Source organism: Pseudorasbora parva, chromosome 20 (assembly GCF_024679245.1).
Source record: "Pseudorasbora parva isolate DD20220531a chromosome 20, ASM2467924v1, whole genome shotgun sequence".
NCBI classification, from domain to species: domain Eukaryota; kingdom Metazoa; phylum Chordata; class Actinopteri; order Cypriniformes; family Gobionidae; genus Pseudorasbora; species Pseudorasbora parva.
In genome coordinates this window covers 27,999,484-28,025,224 of record NC_090191.1, presented here as the reverse complement: position 1 = coordinate 28,025,224, position 25,741 = coordinate 27,999,484, and the positions used below count along the sequence as shown (strand labels likewise).

The window sequence follows — 25,741 nt, the reverse complement described above, 5'->3', positions numbered from 1 at the left end:
ATCTCATCTATATAATTTAATTTTAATCATCTGTAATTAATCACAACCAGTGAGCCAGTTGATACAACTTTAAACATTTATTTCATAGTTGCATTTAACATAAGGCATTTAGTGCTACTGTAAAACTAAAAACACTCATCAGCACATGATTTCAATCAAAATATGGTTTGGCATTCCCATTTTCATTCATATTTAGAAAAAGTACAAGAAAAAAAAACATTTACATGTGTCTGGACAGATGGCTCGCTAGTGTCCTCTGATCATAAATGTTGACTAATAAATAAATCAATATCATCATCATGAGGAGGACGTCTTCTGGACACTCTTCTTTCTCTGCACCTCACTTTGAACCTGCTCTGGAAACTGATGAAGGTGATCCCGCACACATGGCAAACAAAAGCGTTTGGTGTAGAACAGACTGCAGTCCTGTCATTGATAAAAATAAAGTGTATTGATGTGTTCAAATATGGGCCATTCTACAGAATTGGTGCAAACTGCTGTCCTACATCCAAAAAACACATTTTAAAAGCATTTAATTATTCAAATCTTAGATGTTTACTAAGATCCTTCAATTATCTATTGAAACCCACTATAACATTTAAAATATCAGTAAGCTTTATATATATATAATCATCATTTATTAGGTACTTTCAATTGGGAGGTGGCTGTCCCAAACCCTAACATCTAAATTTCAACTTGTGAAAATGATATTGAAACATTTTTTGTAATTTTTTTCATTCTTGTTTTTAAACATATCTTTTTGATTGTTAAAAAAAAATGAAGTTTTCATGTCACTACCGAAACAGTGAATGTTTTAGTCCACTGGCTGAGACTGATTTTAACCACACCCCTAATTTTTGGATCAGGAAATATTCCTGTGTCCCTCTCTCTCATATGCTACTTGGTGAATAGATTGGTCCCATCATTTTGATGTAAATGTGTTTTAGAGTCTGAACATCTGTGTGTAACTTTAAGGAATGTCACTACCAAACACCTTTTTTCTGCGATTCAGAAAACTTTTTTGGATGTAATTCTGTAAAATTTCGTTTTTATATGTGTATATCTGTTCTGACCAGTAATTGCTAACTATGTGCTGATTAGCATCTTCGAACTAGGCTCAAAATTATCTAAAATTGTCACTACCAAAACATGTCTTGACGTTTCGGTTGTGACATCATTGTTTTGGTAGTGACAAAAGGGAACAAATAATCCTTTATTTTGAGGAATAAACTAAATTTTAGTACAGTTATGCAAATCATTAGTATTGTACTATGTTTTAGTAGTGGTTTAGTATGCAAGTTTTAATTCTGTAACCTCATCACATTACAATTACTTAAAGGTGCAGTGCATGATACTAGTGAAGGGTTGTCAGTAATGTTAATTTATATAATTAACTTGACAGGGAGAATTACATTACTCACTCACTCACTCATACGCTCACTCACACACTCACTCAGTCACACTCATACACTTACACACTCACACTCACTCATACACTCACGCACTCACACACTCATGCACTCATACACTCACTCATACACTCAGACACACTCACTCTCATACATTCACGCACTCACACTCATACTCACACACACACACACACACACACACACACACACACACACACACACACACACACTCATACACTTTCACACTCACTCACACTCACACTCATACATACTCACTCTCTCTCATACACTTACACACTTATTCACACTTACATACTCATTCTCATACACTCACTCACACACAAACACACTCTCATACACTCACTCATACACACGCACTCACTCACACTCATACACTTAAACACTCACTCACTCACTCACTCACTCACACTCAGGCAATCACACACACGCACTCACACATTCTCATACACTCACTCACACTCACACTCTCTCTCATACACTCACACTCATACACTCACACGCACTCACTCATACACTACTCACTCACACTCACACACTTACGGACTCACTCACACACACTCATGCACTCACTCACACTCATACACTTACACACTCACTCGCACTCATACACTCACACACTCACTCACACACACTCACTCTCATACACTCACACACTTACACACTCACTCACACACACTCATACACTCACACACTTTCATACACTCACTTACACACACTCATACACTCACTCACTCACTCACACTCATACACTTACACACTCACTCACTCAATCTCATACACTCACACTCATACACTCACTCACTCACACACTTACTCACGCACTTACACACTCGCACACTCACGCACTCACACTCACGCTCGCACACACACACACACTCACTCACTCATGCACTCACTCACACACACACACTCACTCTCATACACTCACACACTTACACACTCACGCTCACACACACACTCACTCGCACTCATACACTCACTCTCATACACTCACACACTTACACACTCACGCTCACACACACACTCACTCGCACTCATACACTTACACACTCACTCAATCTCATACACTCACACTCATACACTCACTCACTCACACTCGCACTCACACACACACTCACTCTCATACACTTACACACTCACACTCACACACACTCACTCTCATACACTCACACACTTACACACTCACACACACTTACACACTCACACACTTACGCACTCACACTCACGCACTCACACACTTACACACTCACTCACACTCATACACTCGCATGCACTCACTCTCATACACTCACTCACAAACTTACACACTCACTCACACTCACGCTCACACTTACACACTCACTCACGCACTCACTCACACTCATACACTCACTCTCATACACTCACACACTTACACACGCTCACACACACACTCACACACTTACACACACTCACTCACTCACACACACACTCACGCACTCACACTCACTCTCATACACTTACACACACTCTCATACACTCACTCACTCACTCACTCACACTCATACACTCGCATGCACTCACTCATACACTCACTCACACACTCGCACACACACGCACTCACTCACACACACTCACTCATACACTTACACACTCACGCACTCACACTCATACACTCACTCACGCTCGCACACACACACACACACACACACACACACACACTCACACACTTACACACTCACGCTCACACACACACTCACGCACTCACACTCATACACTTACTCTCATACACTCACACACACATACACTCACTCTCATACACTCACACACTTACACACGCTCACACTCACACACTTACACTCACACTCACTCACACACACACACTCACACTCACTCACACACACACACTCACACTCACACACACTCACGCTCACACACACTTACACACTCACTCTCATACACTCACACACTTACACACTCACTCATGCACTCACTCACACTCATACACTCACTCTCATACACTCACACACTTACACACTCACTCACGCACTCACTCACACACACACTCACACACTCACTCACTCACTCAATCTCATACACTCACTCACTCACTCACTCACTCTCATACACTTACACACACTCTCATACACTCACACACTTACACACTCACTCACACACTCACTCACTCACTCAATCTCATACACTCACTCACTCACTCACTCAATCTCATACTCTCACACTCACACACTTACACACACTCACTCACACTTACACACGCACTCACTCACACACACTCACTCTCATACACTCACACACTTACACACTCACTCACTCACACTCATACACTCACTCTCTCTCATACACTCACACTCATACACTCACTCACTTACTCACTCATTTACACACTCGCACTCACTCACACACACTCACTCTCATACACTCACACACTCACACACACTCACTCACACTCACGCTCGCACACACACACACACTCACTCACTCACTCACTCACTCATGCACTCACACACACTCACTCTCATACACTTATACACTCACACACTCACGCACTCACACTCATACACTCACTCACTCACACTCACGCTCGCGCACACACACAAACACACACACACACACACACTCACTCACTCACTCACACACACACTTACTCTCATACACTTACACACTCACACTTACACACTCACGCTCACACACACTTACACACTCACACACTTACGCACTCACACTCACGCACTCACACACTTACACACACTCACTCACACTTACACACGCACTCACACTCACTCTCATACACTCACACACTTACACACTCACACACACTCACTCATGCACTCACTCACACTCATACACTCACTCTCTCTCATACACTCACACTCATACACTCACATGCACTCACTCACTTACTCACTCACTCACACTCTCATACACTCACACTCATACACTCACACACACACGCACGCACTCACACTCACTCACTCTCATACACTCACACACTTACACACTCACACACACACGCACTCACTCACTCACACTCATACACTCACACACACACTCTCATAGACTCACTCACACTCTCATACACGCACACACTCACTCACTCACACACTTACTCACGCACTCACACACACTCACGCACTCACTCACACTTACACACTCACTCACACTCACACACACTCACACTCACGCACACACTATCACGCACTCACACACTCACTCTCATACACTCACTCACTCACACTCTCATACACTTACATACTCACTCACAATCTCATACACTCACACACTCACGCACTCACACTCATACACACTCACTCACTCACACTCACTCACGCACTCACTCACTCACACTCATACACTCACATACACTCACTTACATACTCACTCTCACACACACACTCACTCATGCACTCACTCATGCACTCACTCACGCACTCACTCACACTCATACACTTACACACTCACTCACTCACTCACTCACTCACATACACTCACTCACACACACACACTCATACACTCACATACACGCACTCATTCACTTACTCACTCACTCACACACTCTCATACACTTACATACTCAGTCACACTCTCATACACTCACACACACACACTCATGCACTCACACTCACTCTCATACATTCACACACTCATACTCACGCACTCACACACACACACTCACACTCACACTCACACTCAATCACACACACACACACACTCATACACTTTCACACTCATACACTCACTCACACTCACACTCATACATACTCACTCTCTCTCATACACTCACACACTTATTCACACTTACATACTCATTCTCATACACTCACTCACACACAAACACACTCTCATACACTTACACACACACTCACTAACTCGCACACACACTCATTCACTCACTCACACTCATACGCTCACTCACACACTCTCACACACTCACTCATACACACGCACTCACTCACACTCATACACTTAAACACTCACTCACACACATTCTTATACACTCACTCACACACACTCATGCACTCACTCACACTCATACACTTACACACTCACTCGCACTCATACACTCACACACTTACACACTCACACACACTCACTCTCATACACTCACACACTTACACACTAACTCACACACACTCATACACTCACACACTTTCATACACTCACTCTCATACACTCACTCACGCACTTACACACACTCACTCACTCACACACTCACTCACTCACTCACTCACTCACTCACACTCATACACTCACTCACTCACACACTCACTCTCATACACTCACGCACTTACTCACACGCACTCACGCACTCACACACACTCACTCACACTCACACACTTACACACACACACACTTACACACTCACTCGCACTCATACACTCACTCTCATACACTCACACACTCACACTCATACACTTACACACTCATTCACTCAATCTCATACACTCACTCACTCACTCACTCACACACTTACACACGCACTCACTCACACACACTTACACACTCACTCACACTCACGCTCGCTCACACACACACACACACACACACTCACTCACTCACTCACTCACACACACACACTTACACACGCACTCACACTCACTCACACACACTTACACACTCACTCACACTCGCTCACACACACACACACTCACTCACTCACTCACTCACTCACACACACTTACACACGCACTCACACTCACTCACACACACTTACACACTCGCACACACGCACTCACACACACACACTCACTCACACACACTCACTCGCGCTCGCTCACACACACACACACACACACACACTTACGCACTCACACTCACGCTCACACTTACACACTCACTCACGCACTCACTCACACTCATACACTCACTCTCATACACTCACACACTTACACACGCTCACACACACACTCACACACTTACACACACTCACTCACTCACACACACACTCACGCACTCACACTCACTCTCATACACTTACACACACTCTCATACACTCACTCACTCACTCACTCACTCACTCACACTCATACACTCGCATGCACTCACTCATACACTCACTCACACACTCGCACACACACGCACTCACTCACACACACTCACTCATACACTTACACACTCACGCACTCACACTCATACACTCACTCACGCTCGCACACACACACACACACACACACACACACACTCACACACTTACACACTCACGCTCACACACACACTCACGCACTCACACTCATACACTTACTCTCATACACTCACACACACATACACTCACTCTCATACACTCACACACTTACACACTCACGCTCACACACACACTCACTCACACTCATACACTTACACACTCACTCAATCTCATACACTCACACTCACACACTTACACATGCTCACACTCACACACTTACACTCACACTCACTCACACACACACACTCACACTCACTCACACACACACACTCACACTCACACACACTCACGCTCACACACACTTACACACTCACTCTCATACACTCACACACTTACACACTCACTCATGCACTCACTCACACTCATACACTCACTCTCATACACTCACACACTTACACACTCACTCACGCACTCACTCACACACACACTCACACACTCACTCACTCACTCAATCTCATACACTCACTCACTCACTCACTCTCATACACTTACACACACTCTCATACACTCACACACTTACACACTCACTCACACACTCACTCACTCACTCAATCTCATACACTCACTCACTCACTCACTCAATCTCATACTCTCACACTCACACACTTACACACACTCACTCACACTTACACACGCACTCACTCACACACACTCACTCTCATACACTCACACACTTACACACTCACTCACTCACACTCATACACTCACTCTCTCTCATACACTCGCACTCACTCACACACACTCACTCTCATACACTCACACACTCACTCACACTCACGCTCGCACACACACACACACACACACTCACTCACTCACTCACTCATGCACTCACACACACTCACTCTCATACACTTATACACTCACACACTCACGCACTCACACTCATACACTCACTCACTCACACTCACGCTCGCGCACACACACAAACACACACACACACACTCACTCACTCACTCACTCACACACACACTTACTCTCATACACTTACACACTTACACACTCACGCTCACACACACTTACACACTCACACACTTACGCACTCACGCACTCACACACTTACACACACTCACTCACACTTACACACGCACTCACACTCACTCTCATACACTCACACACTTACACACTCACACACACACTCACTCATGCACTCACTCACACTCATACACTCACTCTCTCTCATACACTCACACACTTACACACTCACACACACTCACTCTCATACACTCACACACTTACACACTAACTCACACACACTCATACACTCACACACTTACACACTCACACACACACGCACTCACTCACTCACACTCATACACTCACACACACACTCTCATAGACTCACTCACACTCTCATACACGCACACACTCACTCACTCACACACTTACTCACGCACTCACACACACTCACGCACTCACTCACACTTACACACTCACTCACACTCACACTCACGCACACACTATCACGCACTCACACACTCACTCTCATACACTCACTCACTCACACTCTCATACACTTACATACTCACTCACAATCTCATACACTCACACACTCACGCACTCACACTCATACACACTCACTCACTCACACTCACTCACGCACTCACTCACTCACACTCATACACTCACATACACTCACTTACATACTCACTCTCACACACACACTCACTCATGCACTCACTCATGCACTCACTCACGCACTCACTCACGCACTCACTCACACTCATACACTTACACACTCACTCACTCACATACACTCACTCACACACACACACTCATACACTCACATACACGCACTCATTCACTTACTCACTCACTCACACACTCTCATACACTTACATACTCAGTCACACTCTCATACACTCACACACACACACTCATGCACTCACACTCACTCTAATACATTCACACACTCATACTCACGCACTCACACACACACACTCACACTCACACTCACACTCAATCACACACACACACACACACTCATACACTTTCACACTCACACTCATACATACTCACTCTCTCTCATACACTCACACACTTATTCACACTTACATACTCATTCTCATACACTCACTCACACACAAACACACTCTCATACACTTACACACACACTCACTAACTCGCACACACACTCATTCACTCACTCACACTCATACGCTCACTCACACACTCTCACACACTCACTCATACACACGCACTCACTCACACTCATACACTTAAACACTCACTCACACACATTCTTATACACTCACTCACACACACTCATGCACTCACTCACACTCATACACTTACACACTCACTCGCACTCATACACTCACACACTTACACACTCACACACACTCACTCTCATACACTCACACACTTACACACTAACTCACACACACTCATACACTCACACACTTTCATACACTCACTCTCATACACTCACTCACGCACTTACACACACTCACACACTCACTCACACACTCACTCACTCACTCACTCACACTCATACACTCACTCACTCACACACTCACTCTCATACACTCACGCACTTACTCACACGCACTCACGCACTCACACACACTCACTCACACTCACACACTTACACACACACACACACTTACACACTCACTCGCACTCATACACTCACTCTCATACACTCACACACTCACACTCATACACTTACACACTCATTCACTCAATCTCATACACTCACTCACTCACTCACTCACACACTTACACACGCACTCACTCACACACACTTACACACTCACTCACACTCACGCTCGCTCACACACACACACACACACACTCACTCACTCACTCACACACACACACTTACACACGCACTCACACTCACTCACACACACTTACACACTCACTCACACTCGCTCACACACACACACACACACACACACTCACTCACTCACTCACTCACTCACTCACACACACTTACACACTCGCACACACGCACTCACACACACACACTCACTCACACACACTCACTCGCGCTCGCTCACACACACACACACACACTTACGCACTCATACTCACGCACTCACACACTTACACACTCACTCACGCACTCACACTCATACACTCACTCACTTACTCACTCACTCACTCACTCACTCATTTACTCACTCACTCTCATACACTCACATACACTCACACACTTACACACTCACTCACACACACTCACACACTCACTCACACACACACTCACTCTCATACACTCACACACTTACACTCACTCACACACTCTCATACACTCACACACTTACACACTCATACACTCACTCTCATACACTCACATACACTCACACACTTACACACTCACTCACACACTCTCATACACTCACACACTTACACACTCTCATACACTCACACACTTACACACTCACTCACACACTTACACACACTCACACACTCACTCACACACACATTCACGCACTCACACTCACTCTCATACACTCACACACTTACACACTCACTCACACACTCTCATACACTCACACACTTACACACTCATACACTCACTCACTCACGCACTCACTCTCATACACTCACACACTTACACACTCACTCACACACTTACACACACTCACTCACTCACTCATACACTCACACACTCACTCACACACACTCACTCTCATACACTCACTCACTCACTCACACTCATACACTTACATACTCACTCACACACGCACGCACTCACACTCACTCTCATACACTCACACACACACACACACTCACTCACTCACTCACTCTCATACACTTACACACTCACTCAATCTCATACACTCACACTCATACACTCTCTCATACACTCACACACTTACACACTCACTCACTCACACTCATACACTCACTTACTCACTCACTCATTTACTCACTCACTCATACACTCACACACTTACACACTCACACTCACTCACTCACGCACTCACTCATACACTCACTCTCTCTCATACACTCACACTCATACACTCACATGCACTCACTCTCATACACTCACTCACTTACTCACTCACTCACACTCTCATACACGCACGCACGCACGCACTCACACTCATACACTCACACACTCATACACTTACACACACACTCACTCTCATACACTCACACACTTACACACTCACTCACTCACTCACACACACTCACATACACTTACACACTCACACACGCACTCTCATAGACTCACTCACTCATACACACACTCACGCACTCACTCACACTTACACACACTCATGCACTCACTCACACACTTACACTTACGCACTCACACTCATACACTCTCATAGACTCACTCACTCACACTCTCATACACTCACACTCACACACTCACACACTTACTCACGCACTCACACTCATACACTCATACACTCACATACACTCACTTACATACTCACTCACACACTCACTCATGCACTTACACACTTACACTTACACACTCACTCGCACTCATCCACTCACACACTCACTCACTCACTCACATACACTCACACACTTACACACTCACTCACGCACTCACTCACTCACACTCATACACTCACACACTTACACACACTCACTCTCATACACTCACACACTCACACACACTCACTCACGCACTCACACTCATACACTCACACACACACTCACACTCATACACTTACATACTCACTCACACACGCACGCACTCACACTCACTCTCAATCACTCTCACTCACACACACTCATACACTCACTCACGCTCTCACTCACTCACACTCACGTTCTCACTCTCACATACTCATACACTTACACACTCACGCACTCACTCATACACTTTCACACTCATACACTCACACACTTATTCACACTTACACTCACTCACGCACACTCAGTCACACACTCACTCTCATGCACACACAAATGCACTGACTCACTCACACACACATACACTCACTCACACGCACTTACACACTCGTTCTCACTCTCACTCACTTACGCACGCACGCACTCACTCGCTCTCTCACTCTCATACACTTACACACACGCATGCACTCACACACTCACTCACACTCATTCATACACTCGCACTCTCTCACTCATACTCTTACGCACTCACTCATACTCACTCTCACACGCACTCACTCACACTCATACACTTACACAAACACTTACTCTCATACACTCACTCTCACGCACTTACGCACGCACTCACTCACTCACTCACTCTCTGTCTCACACACTTACACACACACTCACTCACTCTCACACACGCACTCATACGCACTCATACACACTCAATCACTCTCACTCGTACTCATACACTTTCACATTCATACTCACTCACTCACTCACTCACACACACACACACTCATACATTCACACACTCATACATTCACACTCACTCTCTCTCATACACTCACACACTCATTCACACTTACACACTCACTCATACACATACTCACAGTTTATGACCTCCCCCCCAAAATTAACATGAAATATTGGAATGGAGGTTATTTGTTCCTTGATTTACTGTAATTTTAGGCTATAGATGGAATCCATTTTATATGTCATTGTTAAGTGTGACCATTTTGTACACTAAAATAATTCTGATGTCTATTGCAATGGATATTTTGTGAAAATAATACAAAAGTGATTCTGAAACAATCTACATTGTAAGATGTTTTTATGTAGAACAATCTGTACATACCTCATCTCACTTGCACCTCAAGACCCAAAGTATAGAACAGCTCTAGGTGTTCTTATCAGATATTTACTGTCAGATGTGTCTGCTATATGTGCAACATAGTTAGTTATTCGTATTAACATAAAATGTTGACAGTCTGATCTAGCTATGACAAACTAAGTATTGTGGTCACTACCAAAACATTACTGTCACTACCGAAACATGGGATGTTTTGTCAAAAAATAACCTATATTGAATTATCAACTAATATGTTATGATAGTGTTTGGTTTAATGTATATTCAAACTAATTAATCCTTATGTTTAAAATCAGTATGATAAACTTCTATTTAAAAAGATTGGATTCAAAATACAACAAATCTCATAAATTACACTTAAAATATTATTAAAATTGTAATTGTTATTGATTTAACCTGTAAAAATCTTAATAGGTCAATTAATAAATTATACATTATTGTGTTTCGGTAGTGACAAATTTGGGGAGAATGAAAATATTCCAGCATTTTCTGAAAATACAGTATGAGAATTAACTGCACAATTACTATAAATGTGTATCTTGGATATTATACAATTTGCATTCATGCAAAATTTGTGGGGAAAAAATAATACATTTCAAGATGTTTCCACCTCTGACTTTGCACCAATTCTGTAGAATGGCCCATATACATTGTGATTGACTGCTTTGTTTTAAATAGCATTACAAAAAAATACTAACTAACTCACTCACTCAAATTCAATTCATGTATTTGTAGAAAAAGGAGGAATGCTCCACATAGAGCCAGACACATACCGTTCCCACACACACTTTCTTACTGCACAGACAGCACTTGGATCCTAAAATAAGGAACTTTTCTCTCTCTGGGCTGAAGGGATCTTTCATGCCATAACATTCCTCCAAGAGCCTACAGGAGAAAGCACATTTACATCACTGACATGGTCATTTTTACACTTATTAAGCCAAAAATGATTTCCAATGCATCATTACATTAAAATGAATGTATGGCATGCTTAATAGCCGACTACAAACATTCAAATTAGATTTTGCCTAGGACATTTCTACAACTCCTTTGACTGTTCAAACAAGTACTCTTTTCAGAAAACACACCCAGCATTCACATTTTACAGTACAGGTTATGGAATCCTGCTAATTAGACATTATCATCAATCAAGAGCAGAGCAACACTAGCCTAGAAATCTAGACACACCCTAGCGGCAGCAAATCTAATCTACCGCGAGTGTCGTCTAGCAACTCTCAATACAGTTCTGAGCTGTAAAAACTAAACTCTGTTTGGGCCAATCACATCGTGTATGGAGTCGGTGGGCGGGGCTTAACATAATGACAGCAGAGTTGTGCTTTCGTGCTACTAGTAAACACAGAAAGCAGCTACAGGCACTCATTTAAACGGAGCTATGCCGAGCAATGTAAGTCTTCACTTATCAAATTCACGATCACATGTAATGCGTATCTATAGTACGAGTGAAATGCGCGTGCAAAATTAGTTTTGGCGTACTACTCAGTTTTTCGCGTGTATATGACACACTCTTGGGTAGGATGAGGGTGGTGGGGGTGGTCTTTCCCATCTTTCCCATTAAGTAGAAAGATGCTGCCAAGTAGAATTAATTCACACGTAATCGCTAATACATTAACATAAGTTATATCTTTACTGCTACTTATTTATATCGGATTTAAAATGAGCAGAAATATATAGACCCAAGGACAAAACTGATAAGCTGTTATGTAGGAGCCATAGCCTTGTGGGCATAATTATTATAATTAATACGTCATTCATAGTTTTTAGTCAAGTAAGTTACTCATCTAACAGATACTGAATGAGAACGCACTCTTGGTGGCCGCCATGGCAACTGTAAATACAAACAGCTGGAGAGGACCAGAGGACAGTGTCGACCACATACATCGTATACATATCTATTGTGTCGACATTTATCTCTCGTCACCAGTTCTTACAACAACAAAAAGTTCAACAACGGAGTCAGATTGGTTAAGTAACATTACCTACAGTCTACATTAAGTATTTTTGTTAATATGTATACCCCATTTATATCAATATTTATATGGTATCATTCCTGAATCATTTGAAATGTCAACTAGCAAATGGGAGCATCTTGAATGCTTTTGTATGTTCTGCTGGATGTCCTATGTTTTTGTTTAATAATCTTGGTGTTTTATGCTTCGTTTTTGTGCGTTTTTTCAAAATCAATGAACTTAAGTCATGTTGAGTCTGTATTCGTCATTCACAGCTATTGAAATAGCTTTTAAATGGGTTTGGCCAAATGAGGACATAAATTAGGATAAACTATAGCATGTCTGCCTATTGAAAAATAAATAAATAATTACCAACTGACTACCAACCATAGGACGTAAAAAAATATGAACAACGCGACTTCATCCGTTTCGCTGACAAGAGCTTCCAGATGCCCTGACATCTAGAAAAACAGATGTCATCCAGAAAAAGTAAAAAGTCCCCTATTGACAGAAATGAGAGAGAGTGGGGGAGATGTGAGGGAGGATGTTTCAGCCGGGACTTTTTACTGCGCCGAGTCGAAGTACTCTCAGAAGTGCTATTCCGCCATACATTATAGTTCTCCTTTTTAATCCCCTTAGAAAAGTGCCACATTTTATTTTGTCATCATACTTGATCGTTCAACTAAATGGACTGCATGGTAAATGGAAATGGTAAATGGACTGCATTTATATAGCGCTTTTATCCAAAGCGCTTTACATTTTGCCTCACATTCACCCATTCATACACCGACGGCGATGTCAGCCATGTAAGGCGCCATCCAGCTCGTCGGGAGCAGCTGGGGTTAGGTGTCTTGCTCATGGACACTTGGTCAGGTGGAACCGGGGATTGAACCACCAACCTTCTGGTTTGTAGATAACCTACATGAACCACTGAGCCACTGCCGCCCCTACTGCCTCAACTATTCATGTAACTGTATTTAAATAGGGAAAAAGTGGAGGTGTTTTGTCGCTTCTATCTTGATCTCTGTTTAGTACCATAGTGAATGAACTGGGCTTAGTGGGCTAAGCTAAATGCTATCAGATCGTCACCGCGCGTCAGAGCAATTAAGTACACGCACTCAGATGAGAGAGGTATGCATCACCTCGTCTTAGTTAAGGGAATAACAGTTTAATATGAAAAAGCGGTGGAGTATCCCTTTAAGTGGACAGACAACAGCTTCTCTACACTATACAGTTAATTGCTTTCAAATTTGTGGGAAACAATTTTGTAATGTTATAATATCAATGGTTGCACTTTGTTTTATGAGTATACACATTTTGTGCTTCTGTTTACATATCTTTTATAACTTGAATGTATAGGTAGAAAGAAATATACTTTCTACTAACAGTATCATGCACTTTAGAGGTGTTAATAAAGCGCCTGTTTGTTACAGTTGTGGTTTGTATTCAACACATGTACAATATTGTACAATTTATACTGCTAAATAAACCATTACAGGAAACATGCTGGAGTCAATTTGTTCTTAACCATTGATAATACTGCACACATTATTGAAAAATATAGGTACTTAATTACTTGTGTATTTACTTATTAATGAATCGATATCGAAGCTAATAAATCAATATCGAATCCAAGAATCAAAATCGAATCGAATTGTGAAATTCCTAACAATACCCAGCCCTACTGCCTACAATAATATTAACTTTGGGGGGAAAATATTTGAAATGGGGGTGTCTGGTGAAGAAACCTGGGGGCACATTAAAGAAAGATCTTAACCTAAGAATCCTATATTATCTGTTTGGTAACCATGTCAATTTCATTTAGGACCGCATTTAGGACAAAAGCGAAATTACAGAATGACATTTCTTAAATGCATAATCTTATCTTAACTGTGGATACGAGTATTACAGAAGCATCCTAACTCGACAAAAAAAATCCTAAAAGCGGTCTTAAAGGGTTACTTCAGCGATTAGCATATGGCTTTTTATCAGTAGAAACCCTGGAGTATATTCAAATGATCGTGCGCCATCCCCTCATATCCCCCTTAGGCGACAGATTTATGCATTTTATTAAGGAAAAATTACTCCGATGATGCAAATATCGTCAATTTGCATCGTCTGTAAAAATTCTGACCAGAGGGTAAAGACTACAGCCAGCACAGCACTCACCGCTCAGCTTCAGGCATTCATGTAAACGGAGCGGTAAAGTAAGTCTTTCAACTTTTCAAATTAATTCCTATTAAAAGTTAAGCTTCCAAAGGCATGAACTAAAAACACGCCAGACTGAACACACGCTGTGAAAGACTAACGCGGACGCGATTACCTCAGCTCTCATTAGTCCCAGTGATTCAGCGGTGGCTTTGGGAGTGGCCTCGTAGGGCAGAAAAGCATTCTGGGAATTTCTCTCTCTTTTCTCAGTAAAGAAAGCACCAAATTCAAAAATAATTTCACATCTACTACATTAAAGGAGCCCTAGAATGATTTAAAACAATATGTTAAATTGTTCTCTGATATCTAAATAGAGGGTATGGGGCTTATTTAAGGTCAAAAATTGTCCAGATGCGGTTTTACAGGTCCATTTACAACCCTAGAAATTTTGACTTATTTGGAAGGGTCATGAATATTAATGCCGAGTTCTGCTCTGATTGGCTGTTTCACTGCACTGCTGCTCAATGACAGCTAACACATCTGTAGCATCCGTCATGGCAATGAATTTACAATGATAGCTTCTTAAAGGCCCACTGAAGTGCCTTGAAACGCGGCGCATTATTCAATGTGTTGACGTAATTTCCACTGAAACGGCTTCAGCTGTTAGCAGCTCCTCCCCTTTTTTGAAACAGCCAATAGCGTTTCGTTAAAGTACAGTTTGACTAGAGTGCAAGAGCGGACCTTTCTGTTTGGTAAAGCCAGTTTCCTCTAACACTGTTTACCATCATAATCTCCTCCATATCGCTTTAAAATGCAGCATTTTGGGCAGAATTCAAATGGGTCGATATGTTTGTTGTCTGCGCGGACTCGCGCATATGATCTGCGCTGCGCTCTCGTGTCTGTAGTCTAAATTTAGACCAGAGCCGTTGGGGTGTGCACTGCTGCGGTGAGTGAAAATAACGTGAAAACAGACTTTATTCCAAATACTCCTTGCTGCAGACTGTAGCGCGGTTAAGTCACAAATATTGCATCACGTATGTGTTAGCGCCCATGCGCAAAGTGACATATCGTCTGTATTTAATACGCATACGCGCCGATGATGTCACTTTGTGTATTCGCACATGCGCGTACATTCATTTTCAACTTCAATCACCTGAGGATGATGTTAGCGGTCGCTCGAAAGGTATGGATTCCATGGCAGTAAGTCAATAAGCAGTGTATTTATGTTGTTTTTAACAATTGGGTTTGTGTTAACAGCTTTTAATTGTTAGGGATGCCATATAGAGCGTCATAAATGTTTAATTTATTAATGTTTAACATGTGTGCCTCCAAACAAATTAATGCTTTGAATGTCTTAAAATAGAGCATAAAGACTTAAATTAATGAAGTCATGTCATTGATTGTTGCATGCATTGCAAAAATAAAATAAAAAATAATTAAAAAATCCTAATTTTTGTCTTGTTTTTCCAAATAGATATTTAAACATCTTTAAACAGAGATGCATTTACATGGAATGCAAATTGGAGTCTCAAAAGAATGAATAAAATTATGAGAATTTATGTTGAAAACAAATCAAATATCTGTCAATGAGTAATAAAACATTTCCTTTGAAATAAGTTGATTTTCTCAGCTTTGATAGATGATATTTGTTATTATTTTAATTATAAACTTAGCCTAGAAATCTAGACGCACCCTAGCGGCAGGTAATTTAATCTGCCCGCAAGTGTCGTCTAGGAACTCTCAATACCATTCTGAGCTGTATTCCTCACAATATGGACAGGCCAATCACATAGTGTATAGAGTCGGCGGGCGGGGCCATAATGACGACGGCCGAGTTGCGTTTGCGTGCTTCTAGTAAACACAGAAACTGGCGACTCTGGAAGACTTGGAGTTAAGCTTTTCTCTGAGAAAAGAACAAAGAACGGCACTGAAGTCATTCTTAAAAAGAGAAGATGTGTTCAGAGTTTAGCCGACCGGATACGGTGAATATTTAATCAGTCAGCGAGCTCTGCTTCACCTTCGTTGCTCTGGTTGGTGTAGCGATTTCAATTTCAAGAATTCGTATTCATGTCATTTTGTATCTACAGTAAATGGATCTTGGTTAAAAAAAACTTTAGACACTTGTGAAAACTACTGAGGAACAACACTTTTTTTGCAGCATGATCAGATCGTACAGTAAAAGTTATGTTCCTGTATGTACTGTTACTATTTTTTTTTTTTTTTTTGGTAAAGTAAAATAAATTATATGATATTATATATATATATATATATATATATATATATATATATATATATATATATATATATATATATATATATATATATATATATATATATATATATATATATATATATATGTAATGTCTGTCTGTCTGCATGTCATGCCAGTCTGTAATGTGTCTGTCTGTCTGTCTGCATGTCATTCCAGTCTGTAATGTGTCTGTCTGTAATGTCTGTCTGTCTGCATGTCATTCCAGTCTGTAATGTGTCTGTCTGTCTGCATGTCATTCCAGTCTGTAATGTGTCTGTCTGTAATGTCTGTCTGTCTGCATGTCATTCCAGTCTGTAATGTGTCTGTCTGTCTGCATGTCATTCCAGTCTGTAATGTGTCTGTCTGTCTACATGTCATACCAGTCTGTAATGTGTCTGTCTGTCTGCATGTCATGCCAGTCTGTAATGTCTGTCTGTCTACATGTCATGCCAGTCTGTAATGTCTGTCTGTCTGTCTACATGTCATACCAGTCTGTAATGTCTGTCTGTCTACATGTCATACCAGTCTGTAATGTCTGTCTGTCTACATGTCATGCCAGTCTGTAATGTCTGTCTGTCTACATGTCATACCAGTCTGTAATGTCTGTCTGTCTACATGTCATGCCAGTCTGTAATGTCTGTCTGTCTACATGTCATGCCAGTTTGTAATGTCTGTCTGTAATGTCTGTCTGTCTGCATGTCATGCCAGTCTGTAATGTCTGTCTGTAATGTCTGTCTGTCTGCATGTCATTCCAGTCTGTAATGTGTCTGTCTGTAATGTCTGTCTGTCTGCATGTCATTCCAGTCTGTAATGTGTCTGTCTGTCTGCATGTCATTCCAGTCTGTAATGTGTCTGTCTGTCTACATGTCATACCAGTCTGTAATGTGTCTGTCTGTCTGCATGTCATGCCAGTCTGTAATGTCTGTCTGTCTACATGTCATGCCAGTCTGTAATGTCTGTCTGTCTGTCTACATGTCATACCAGTCTGTAATGTCTGTCTGTCTACATGTCATACCAGTCTGTAATGTCTGTCTGTCTACATGTCATGCCAGTCTGTAATGTCTGTCTGTCTACATGTCATACCAGTCTGTAATGTCTGTCTGTCTACATGTCATGCCAGTCTGTAATGTCTGTCTGTCTACATGTCATGCCAGTTTGTAATGTCTGTCTGTAATGTCTGTCTGTCTGCATGTCATGCCAGTCTGTAATGTCTGTCTGTAATGTCTGTCTGTCTACATGTCATGCCAGTCTGTAATGTCTGTCTGTAATGTCTGTCTGTCTACATGTCATGCCAGTCTGTAATGTGTCTGTCTGCATGTCATGCCAGTCTGTAATGTCTGTCTGTCTGCATGTCATGCCAGTCTGTAATGTCTGTCTGTCTGCATGTCATACCAGTCTGTAATGTCTGTCTGCATGTCATGCCAGTCTGTAATGTCTGTCTGTAATGTCTGTCTGTCTGTAATGTCTGTCTGTCTGCATGTCATGCCAGTCTGTAATGTCTGTCTGTCTGCATGTCATACCAGTCTGTAATGTCTGTCTGTCTACATGTCATACTAGTCTGTAATGTCTGTCTGTAATGTCTGTCTGTCTGCATGTCATGCCAGTCTGTAATGTCTGTCTGTAATGTCGGTCTTGCCAAAAAAAAAATTTGTTTGTCTGTTATGTCTGTCTGTGTCTATCTATTTATCATGTTTTTGTTTCTGATACTGTAAACTTTCAGTTTGAAAACTACTTTGAACTTTAAACTGAGTCTTCAAACTTCATAGCTTTTGAAACTATTTCAAACTTTTTTTGTCTTGAGAATTTTTTTATCTTGTTTTTATTCTTAATAAAGTAAGTCTCTTAGGTACTTTACAGACAAAGCCAATAACACTCAAGCATATCTTTGTCTAACTTCTTCCAGTAATGCATTTTAAAATATTGTCCTGTATGACCCTGTACCATGTTAATGCCTTTCTTCAAAATTATTCAACATTGTTTGTTCTATATTTTATCTAAATTAGGTGTCTAGAACTGGTGTGCATTTTCCACAGAACACAAACGAGTTTCGGGTGCCCTACTCATTGACACTGTGCTTGCACTGCACTATTCAAGGACTGCCCACCCGGGTCTGCTCCTGATGGCGGATGGGGAGTCCTGAGGTGATTTCATCCAGATAAGGAGGATGAGGGCTATTGCGCGGGTTGAATGTTTTATTAATGATGGAGGGAAATTTCAGGCTGAGTAGATTTTAATGGATTGTTTTGTGTATGCGATATAAAAAATTATAATGTTTGTATATGTGTGTATGATAATCTGTATGTGTACATAATTCTGTAATTATAATGATAAAAGATTTCTGCTTTTTGAAATAAAAGAAAGTTGTCACTCTTATGAGTTTGAATTTTTTTTTTTTAAGTTGGTATGCATAATATGGAATATAGACACTGAAAATGTACTGTATGTAGTCAGTTTAACATCAAACTACTTTATTGGCATTTGTTTTACATGCCGTATTGTCAATGCAACAGAAACTGTCCAAAAAAATCAATAATCAGTTGCATTTCTTAACTAACATTAAAGCTACACTGTGTGATATTTTCCCCCATCTAGCGGTGTAAAGGTATATGAAGATCCAGTGAATATTAGTTTCTGTTCCTCTCAATTGTGATTTCGTTTTAACTCCTACGGTGGCCGATTTAGTCCAAGATTAACATGGCAATCCCCCTCTTCACATTCGACACGGTGCCATCGAGTGTTAAAACGCGAAAGGCGAAGCTTGAATTTATGGCTATGTCCCTCTTTGGCTAATGTACTTTCAAGATGGAGGGGTAACATGGCGACCGGCATTCGAACCCCTCATCCGTATGTATTTTCAATGGCATATTATAAACTTATGAGAATACTTTATTACTTTTCTACTATTAGAAGTAAATATACATTAATGAGCACATATATTTTTGAAAGAACTAAGTGTTTTTAGCTAAGAATAAGCTAAAAAAGTTACACAGTGTAGCTTTAACAAAAACAATACTTTCTTTAACAAATTGCTTAATCTTAGTTAATGCATTAAATAATAAGACCTTATTGTAATGATTTACCTGTTGTTCTTTTTAGCCTATTTCTTTTGCACTTGATGTCTGAAAATGTTACTTTTATATATTTTTGGTGCATTGTATTGTTTATAAACATTGAGTTATTTTTATTATTACAAAAACAGTTCTTAAAGCTGTTAAACTATGACAACACTTTTTTTGCAACTTATTTCAATATTGTGATATCGTATACCGTGATAAAAGCTTCAGCAATTAATTGCAACATGACAAATTGATACCGGCACATGCCTACAGGACACATGATTTTGCAGTTAGCTTTTATTCAAACGACAAATTGCGACCAACATTACCAAGGCCAACGAGCCGTCACGGAGCATTAGCCTACCGTTCGTTCTTCACTGGCATAAACTTGCTTTGACCCTGAACATTCGATATTCACAAATTTAAAGACTGTCTCTAAAGTTACCTACAACATTGTTATGCCTACTGTTACGTATGCAGTGCTACATAGTTTTTTTGTTTGTTATAGCTGCGTCTCATTTCAGAAGGTCTCATTCAAAGGCTGCATACGTAATAAGGCCGTCTCATTTAAAAAAAAGTGAGTAGGACACTCCAAATGCGACCTTTGAATGCGTCCTTCTTTCACAGGAATTCGGAGTGTGCATGAGGTGTATCCTTCAAGATCCTTCACGGCTAGAGATAACCCACAATTCTTGGCGTCGCCGTTAACATTTTTTTTTTTTATAGGCCTATTATATGAAAAAAAAAACGGCACCACCGCCATATATACATGCAACCGTGTGGTTTTTAAATGAAGTAGTTCAAGCTTTTTCTGTTGTTGTTTTTAAAGCTCTATTACCTCAAACAGATAGTTGTGGTAAACAGGATTACAACCGTTTAGTGCATTTTAAACATTTAGAACAGTACATTGCTGTCAAGACAAGAAACATTTCATAGTCATTTTCAAGTTATAAATAATTTTAATTCATATAACTGGCGTAAGAGGCTTAACTTGTTGGCATAGCAACGAGATACTTCCTGCTTGTTTAATTCTGATTGAGGAAATTTAACGAAATGAGACACAGCTTATATATGTATACATGTTGTGTGTGTTACGTACGCGGTTACGTATTTTGTCTTGATGTCACGCTGGGCCTGATATGTGAGTGTGTATTTGTATCAGCTGCCTGTGTTTTAGAGCTGGAACGTCAGTGGACGATCGCTTGTATATCGACATTTTCAGGAGCTGTGTAATAATAACATTGGGGCGCTGCACCCATGACAGCCGCAAAGTTCCTGCGCAGGAATGGGAAAATCTTTCCTAGCGAAAACGGTCTAAAACATTAGTAACTTGTGACCACATCTGGTCTTAGTACATGATGTAACTATAGAAGAGTCAAGTTTTAAATAGGAAAAATATTGAAAGTCTTTGGTCATTTTTGAGCACTGATGCTGATGGTCAATGATGTATGCTAAGCTATGCTAAGTGCTACCGCCAGATACAAAGATCGGCTGAATGGATTAAAAAACGGTAAAACTCAACTGTTTAACTCTAAGGGAATTATAAGACTTAAATAAGCCTATTTTCAAAAAAAGTGGAGTGTTCCTTTAATTATATTAATTAGTTAAGGGGGAAAATAATGCATTTAACGCACTTGCCCTGCCCCAGACCTACTTGGGTGCCTTTACATTTCATACAGTTGATTGATGAAGAATATGAAGCAGGGCTGCAACTCACTGAATGATGAAGCCTATAGAATGCAGTTAGAATGTTCATCAAATTTAAGATATGAGGCATCTGCTAAAACACATGCGCAGGTTACTTTTCTTACTGACCAGACAGAGGCTGTGTGTGTGGCTTTCACATTCACGTGAATTGCGGCACTGTTTGAGCATAAGTTGCACAACCGAACTCAGACCACCTCCTTCAGGCAGTCTCGAATTACCAACTCACCAACGAAAATATAAACAAGAGAAAGGAGAAATGTTTGCAAAAGTGGTGTTTCAGTTCTAAAAACACTTTTTGAACGGGTGAACAATGACTCAGTGGACCATACAGAGAATAATTTAGCCTACATTTACTATTTTCATAGCCTGGATGCCAGCCGAACTCGGGCAGTTCGCTCTGTACTTGATCCATAGAGGAGTAATTATGCCAAGTAAGAAACTGTTCAGACTAATTAAATTGTCAAGGCGGGCTTTAGATGATGGACAGATGACATACAGTAACGTAATCATCCACATCATCAAAGGCACTTGGGTGTTTACTATTGAAAACAAAGGCATTGTTTGATGATGCCAAGTTTAAGCGCAGCATCTTGGGACATGTGGTCTTTCACCTCACAGCCGCTGGAAAATTGGACTCGGGACGAAATCATGTTGATGGATGCAGTTATTAACGTTACTGTAGTATGAAGCAGAGCAGGACCGAGTGTTGTGGAGCTGAGCAAGGCTGCTGGAGCGATCATTACACAAACACGCCTCATGAGCACCGGGACTTTTATTATGACGGGACAGTGTGGACGTCTGGGTTTGTCCTATTTCCGCTTTTCCGGTAGTATTCATATTAGATACATTTAAGCGTGTTTAAAATTATGTTATGACGTTACTCTGTGCATTCGCTCTGCGTTTGCTGTGACACTTGTTCACACTGCTGAGAAAAGCACTTCTACCAAATAAAACCGGAAACCGAGGGTAACGCAGATATGACGCAATTGAAGGGCGGCTGAGACTTCCTGGGTCCTTGGTTAAAATAGCAATTTTCTTACAATTTACAAATAGTTGGAAACATTTGGGATATTGTAAGTACTCAACTGAACAAAATATATAACACTGGCCTAGTGTTTTTTTACTGTAAAAATACTACAGAGTTTACCTTTAAAACAGACAAATATATTGCTTAAATTTAAAAACTATTAGTACCCATTTTGTCCAGAATATCTTTGGTCTAAAAAGTTACTAGTAACTAAAAAATAAGTATCTGTATCTTCTCAATTAAAGTTTAATTAAATATTAGTGAAATAAGTACTAGTTCCTAATTAACTAGTACCAATAGCATGAAAATTGCTACATGTTAAGGATTAAATGTTCAACCGCCTTGCCCTACTGTAAGCGCACCACAGCAAACCTGTATGACTTTCTTCTGTGGAAGACAGAACTTCCACTGATTGTATGACAAAATATCGCACATTTTATGTTTAAGATTGCACACACAAAAAGTGTCATACAGTTTTGCGAGGACGTGGTGAATGGGGGAGATACAATTATCCCACCGGTCACTATTGTTGCCGTTGACATGTTTGTGAGTACTATGACCACATTAAACAAAGTTGAGTAATTGCAAATGCATATATCAACACTAGACACCTTAAACATGACATGTACCAAAAATCTATGTTCCATCCTTATGTTAACATACTTTGCTATCCTTTTCTTTGGGAGCTTTCTTGCTGCCATCCTCTTCTCTTGACGCAAACAGGAAGTAAACAGCTCTGATCATGTGACAATTTAACATAAACATGCAACACTGCACATATTTCATTGAGACCCTTTATTATTTCAATATCTGCTGGAAATGCATTAATAGATCATTCAGTAACATTTTTATAGCCTTAGAAATTAAACTATTTTTTACGGTCACTATTGACCGGTGGGATTAAATGGGTTAAGTTTGCGTCATTGTTCATCACTAACGCTACATTACAAGCTTACTTTCTTGCATATGGAGATCACTGAGCAACGATTCAGTGCGCTAAGTTAAGCGCACTGAATTTTCCCAAATACTTGTGTACTTACACTATTGCTCTCGTGTTTGGCGGCTTCTGTCCGTAGAAACTGTACGGACTGGACAGCTCACACAGCTCACAGCTGAACACGCCGAGCGCGGATCCTCCGTTCAAATCCATTCGCTCTAAAGTGCGGTCCTCATGCTGGACAATGCCTACAATCTGTTCAAACAAATCCTAACTGTTTGTTTTGAATGAGCACGCGTCCTGAGGACGCGCCATAGTGCTTTAACGTCACTACGGAACGTCAAGTAGGACAGTCGCAGAACTTCCGGTTTATAGTTTGCACT

At 41.0% G+C, this 25,741-nt stretch overlaps 1 protein-coding gene across 1 annotated transcript; it reads right to left on the bottom strand.

The window, feature by feature from the left end:
* Positions 1–62: 62 nt before the first annotated feature.
* On the bottom strand, positions 63–25,708 carry cdpf1 (cysteine rich DPF motif domain containing 1). The gene is made up of 3 exons (XM_067427135.1): positions 25,462–25,708; positions 13,039–13,150; positions 63–426 (listed from the first exon to the last, which is right to left on the bottom strand). Exons 1-3 carry the CDS (start codon positions 25,569–25,571, stop codon positions 298–300), a joined length of 351 nt encoding a protein of 116 aa, XP_067283236.1. The 5' UTR covers positions 25,572–25,708; the 3' UTR covers positions 63–297.
* Positions 25,709–25,741: the final 33 nt, after the last annotated feature.

What these genes read in the sequence shown, in the direction of transcription:
- cdpf1 (XM_067427135.1), bottom strand. Translation starts at nt 25,571, where the DNA reads ATGGATTTGAACGGAGGATCCGCGCTCGGCGTGTTCAGCTGTGAGCTG. An exon ending in CCAAACACGAGAGCAATAGT is followed by an intron (nt 13,151 to 25,461) that starts GTAAGTACACAA and finishes TTTCTCCTGTAG; the next exon opens with GCTCTTGGAGGAATGTTATG. An exon ending in AGAAAGTGTGTGTGGGAACG is followed by an intron (nt 427 to 13,038) that starts GTATGTGTCTGG and finishes TATCAATGACAG; the next exon opens with GACTGCAGTCTGTTCTACAC.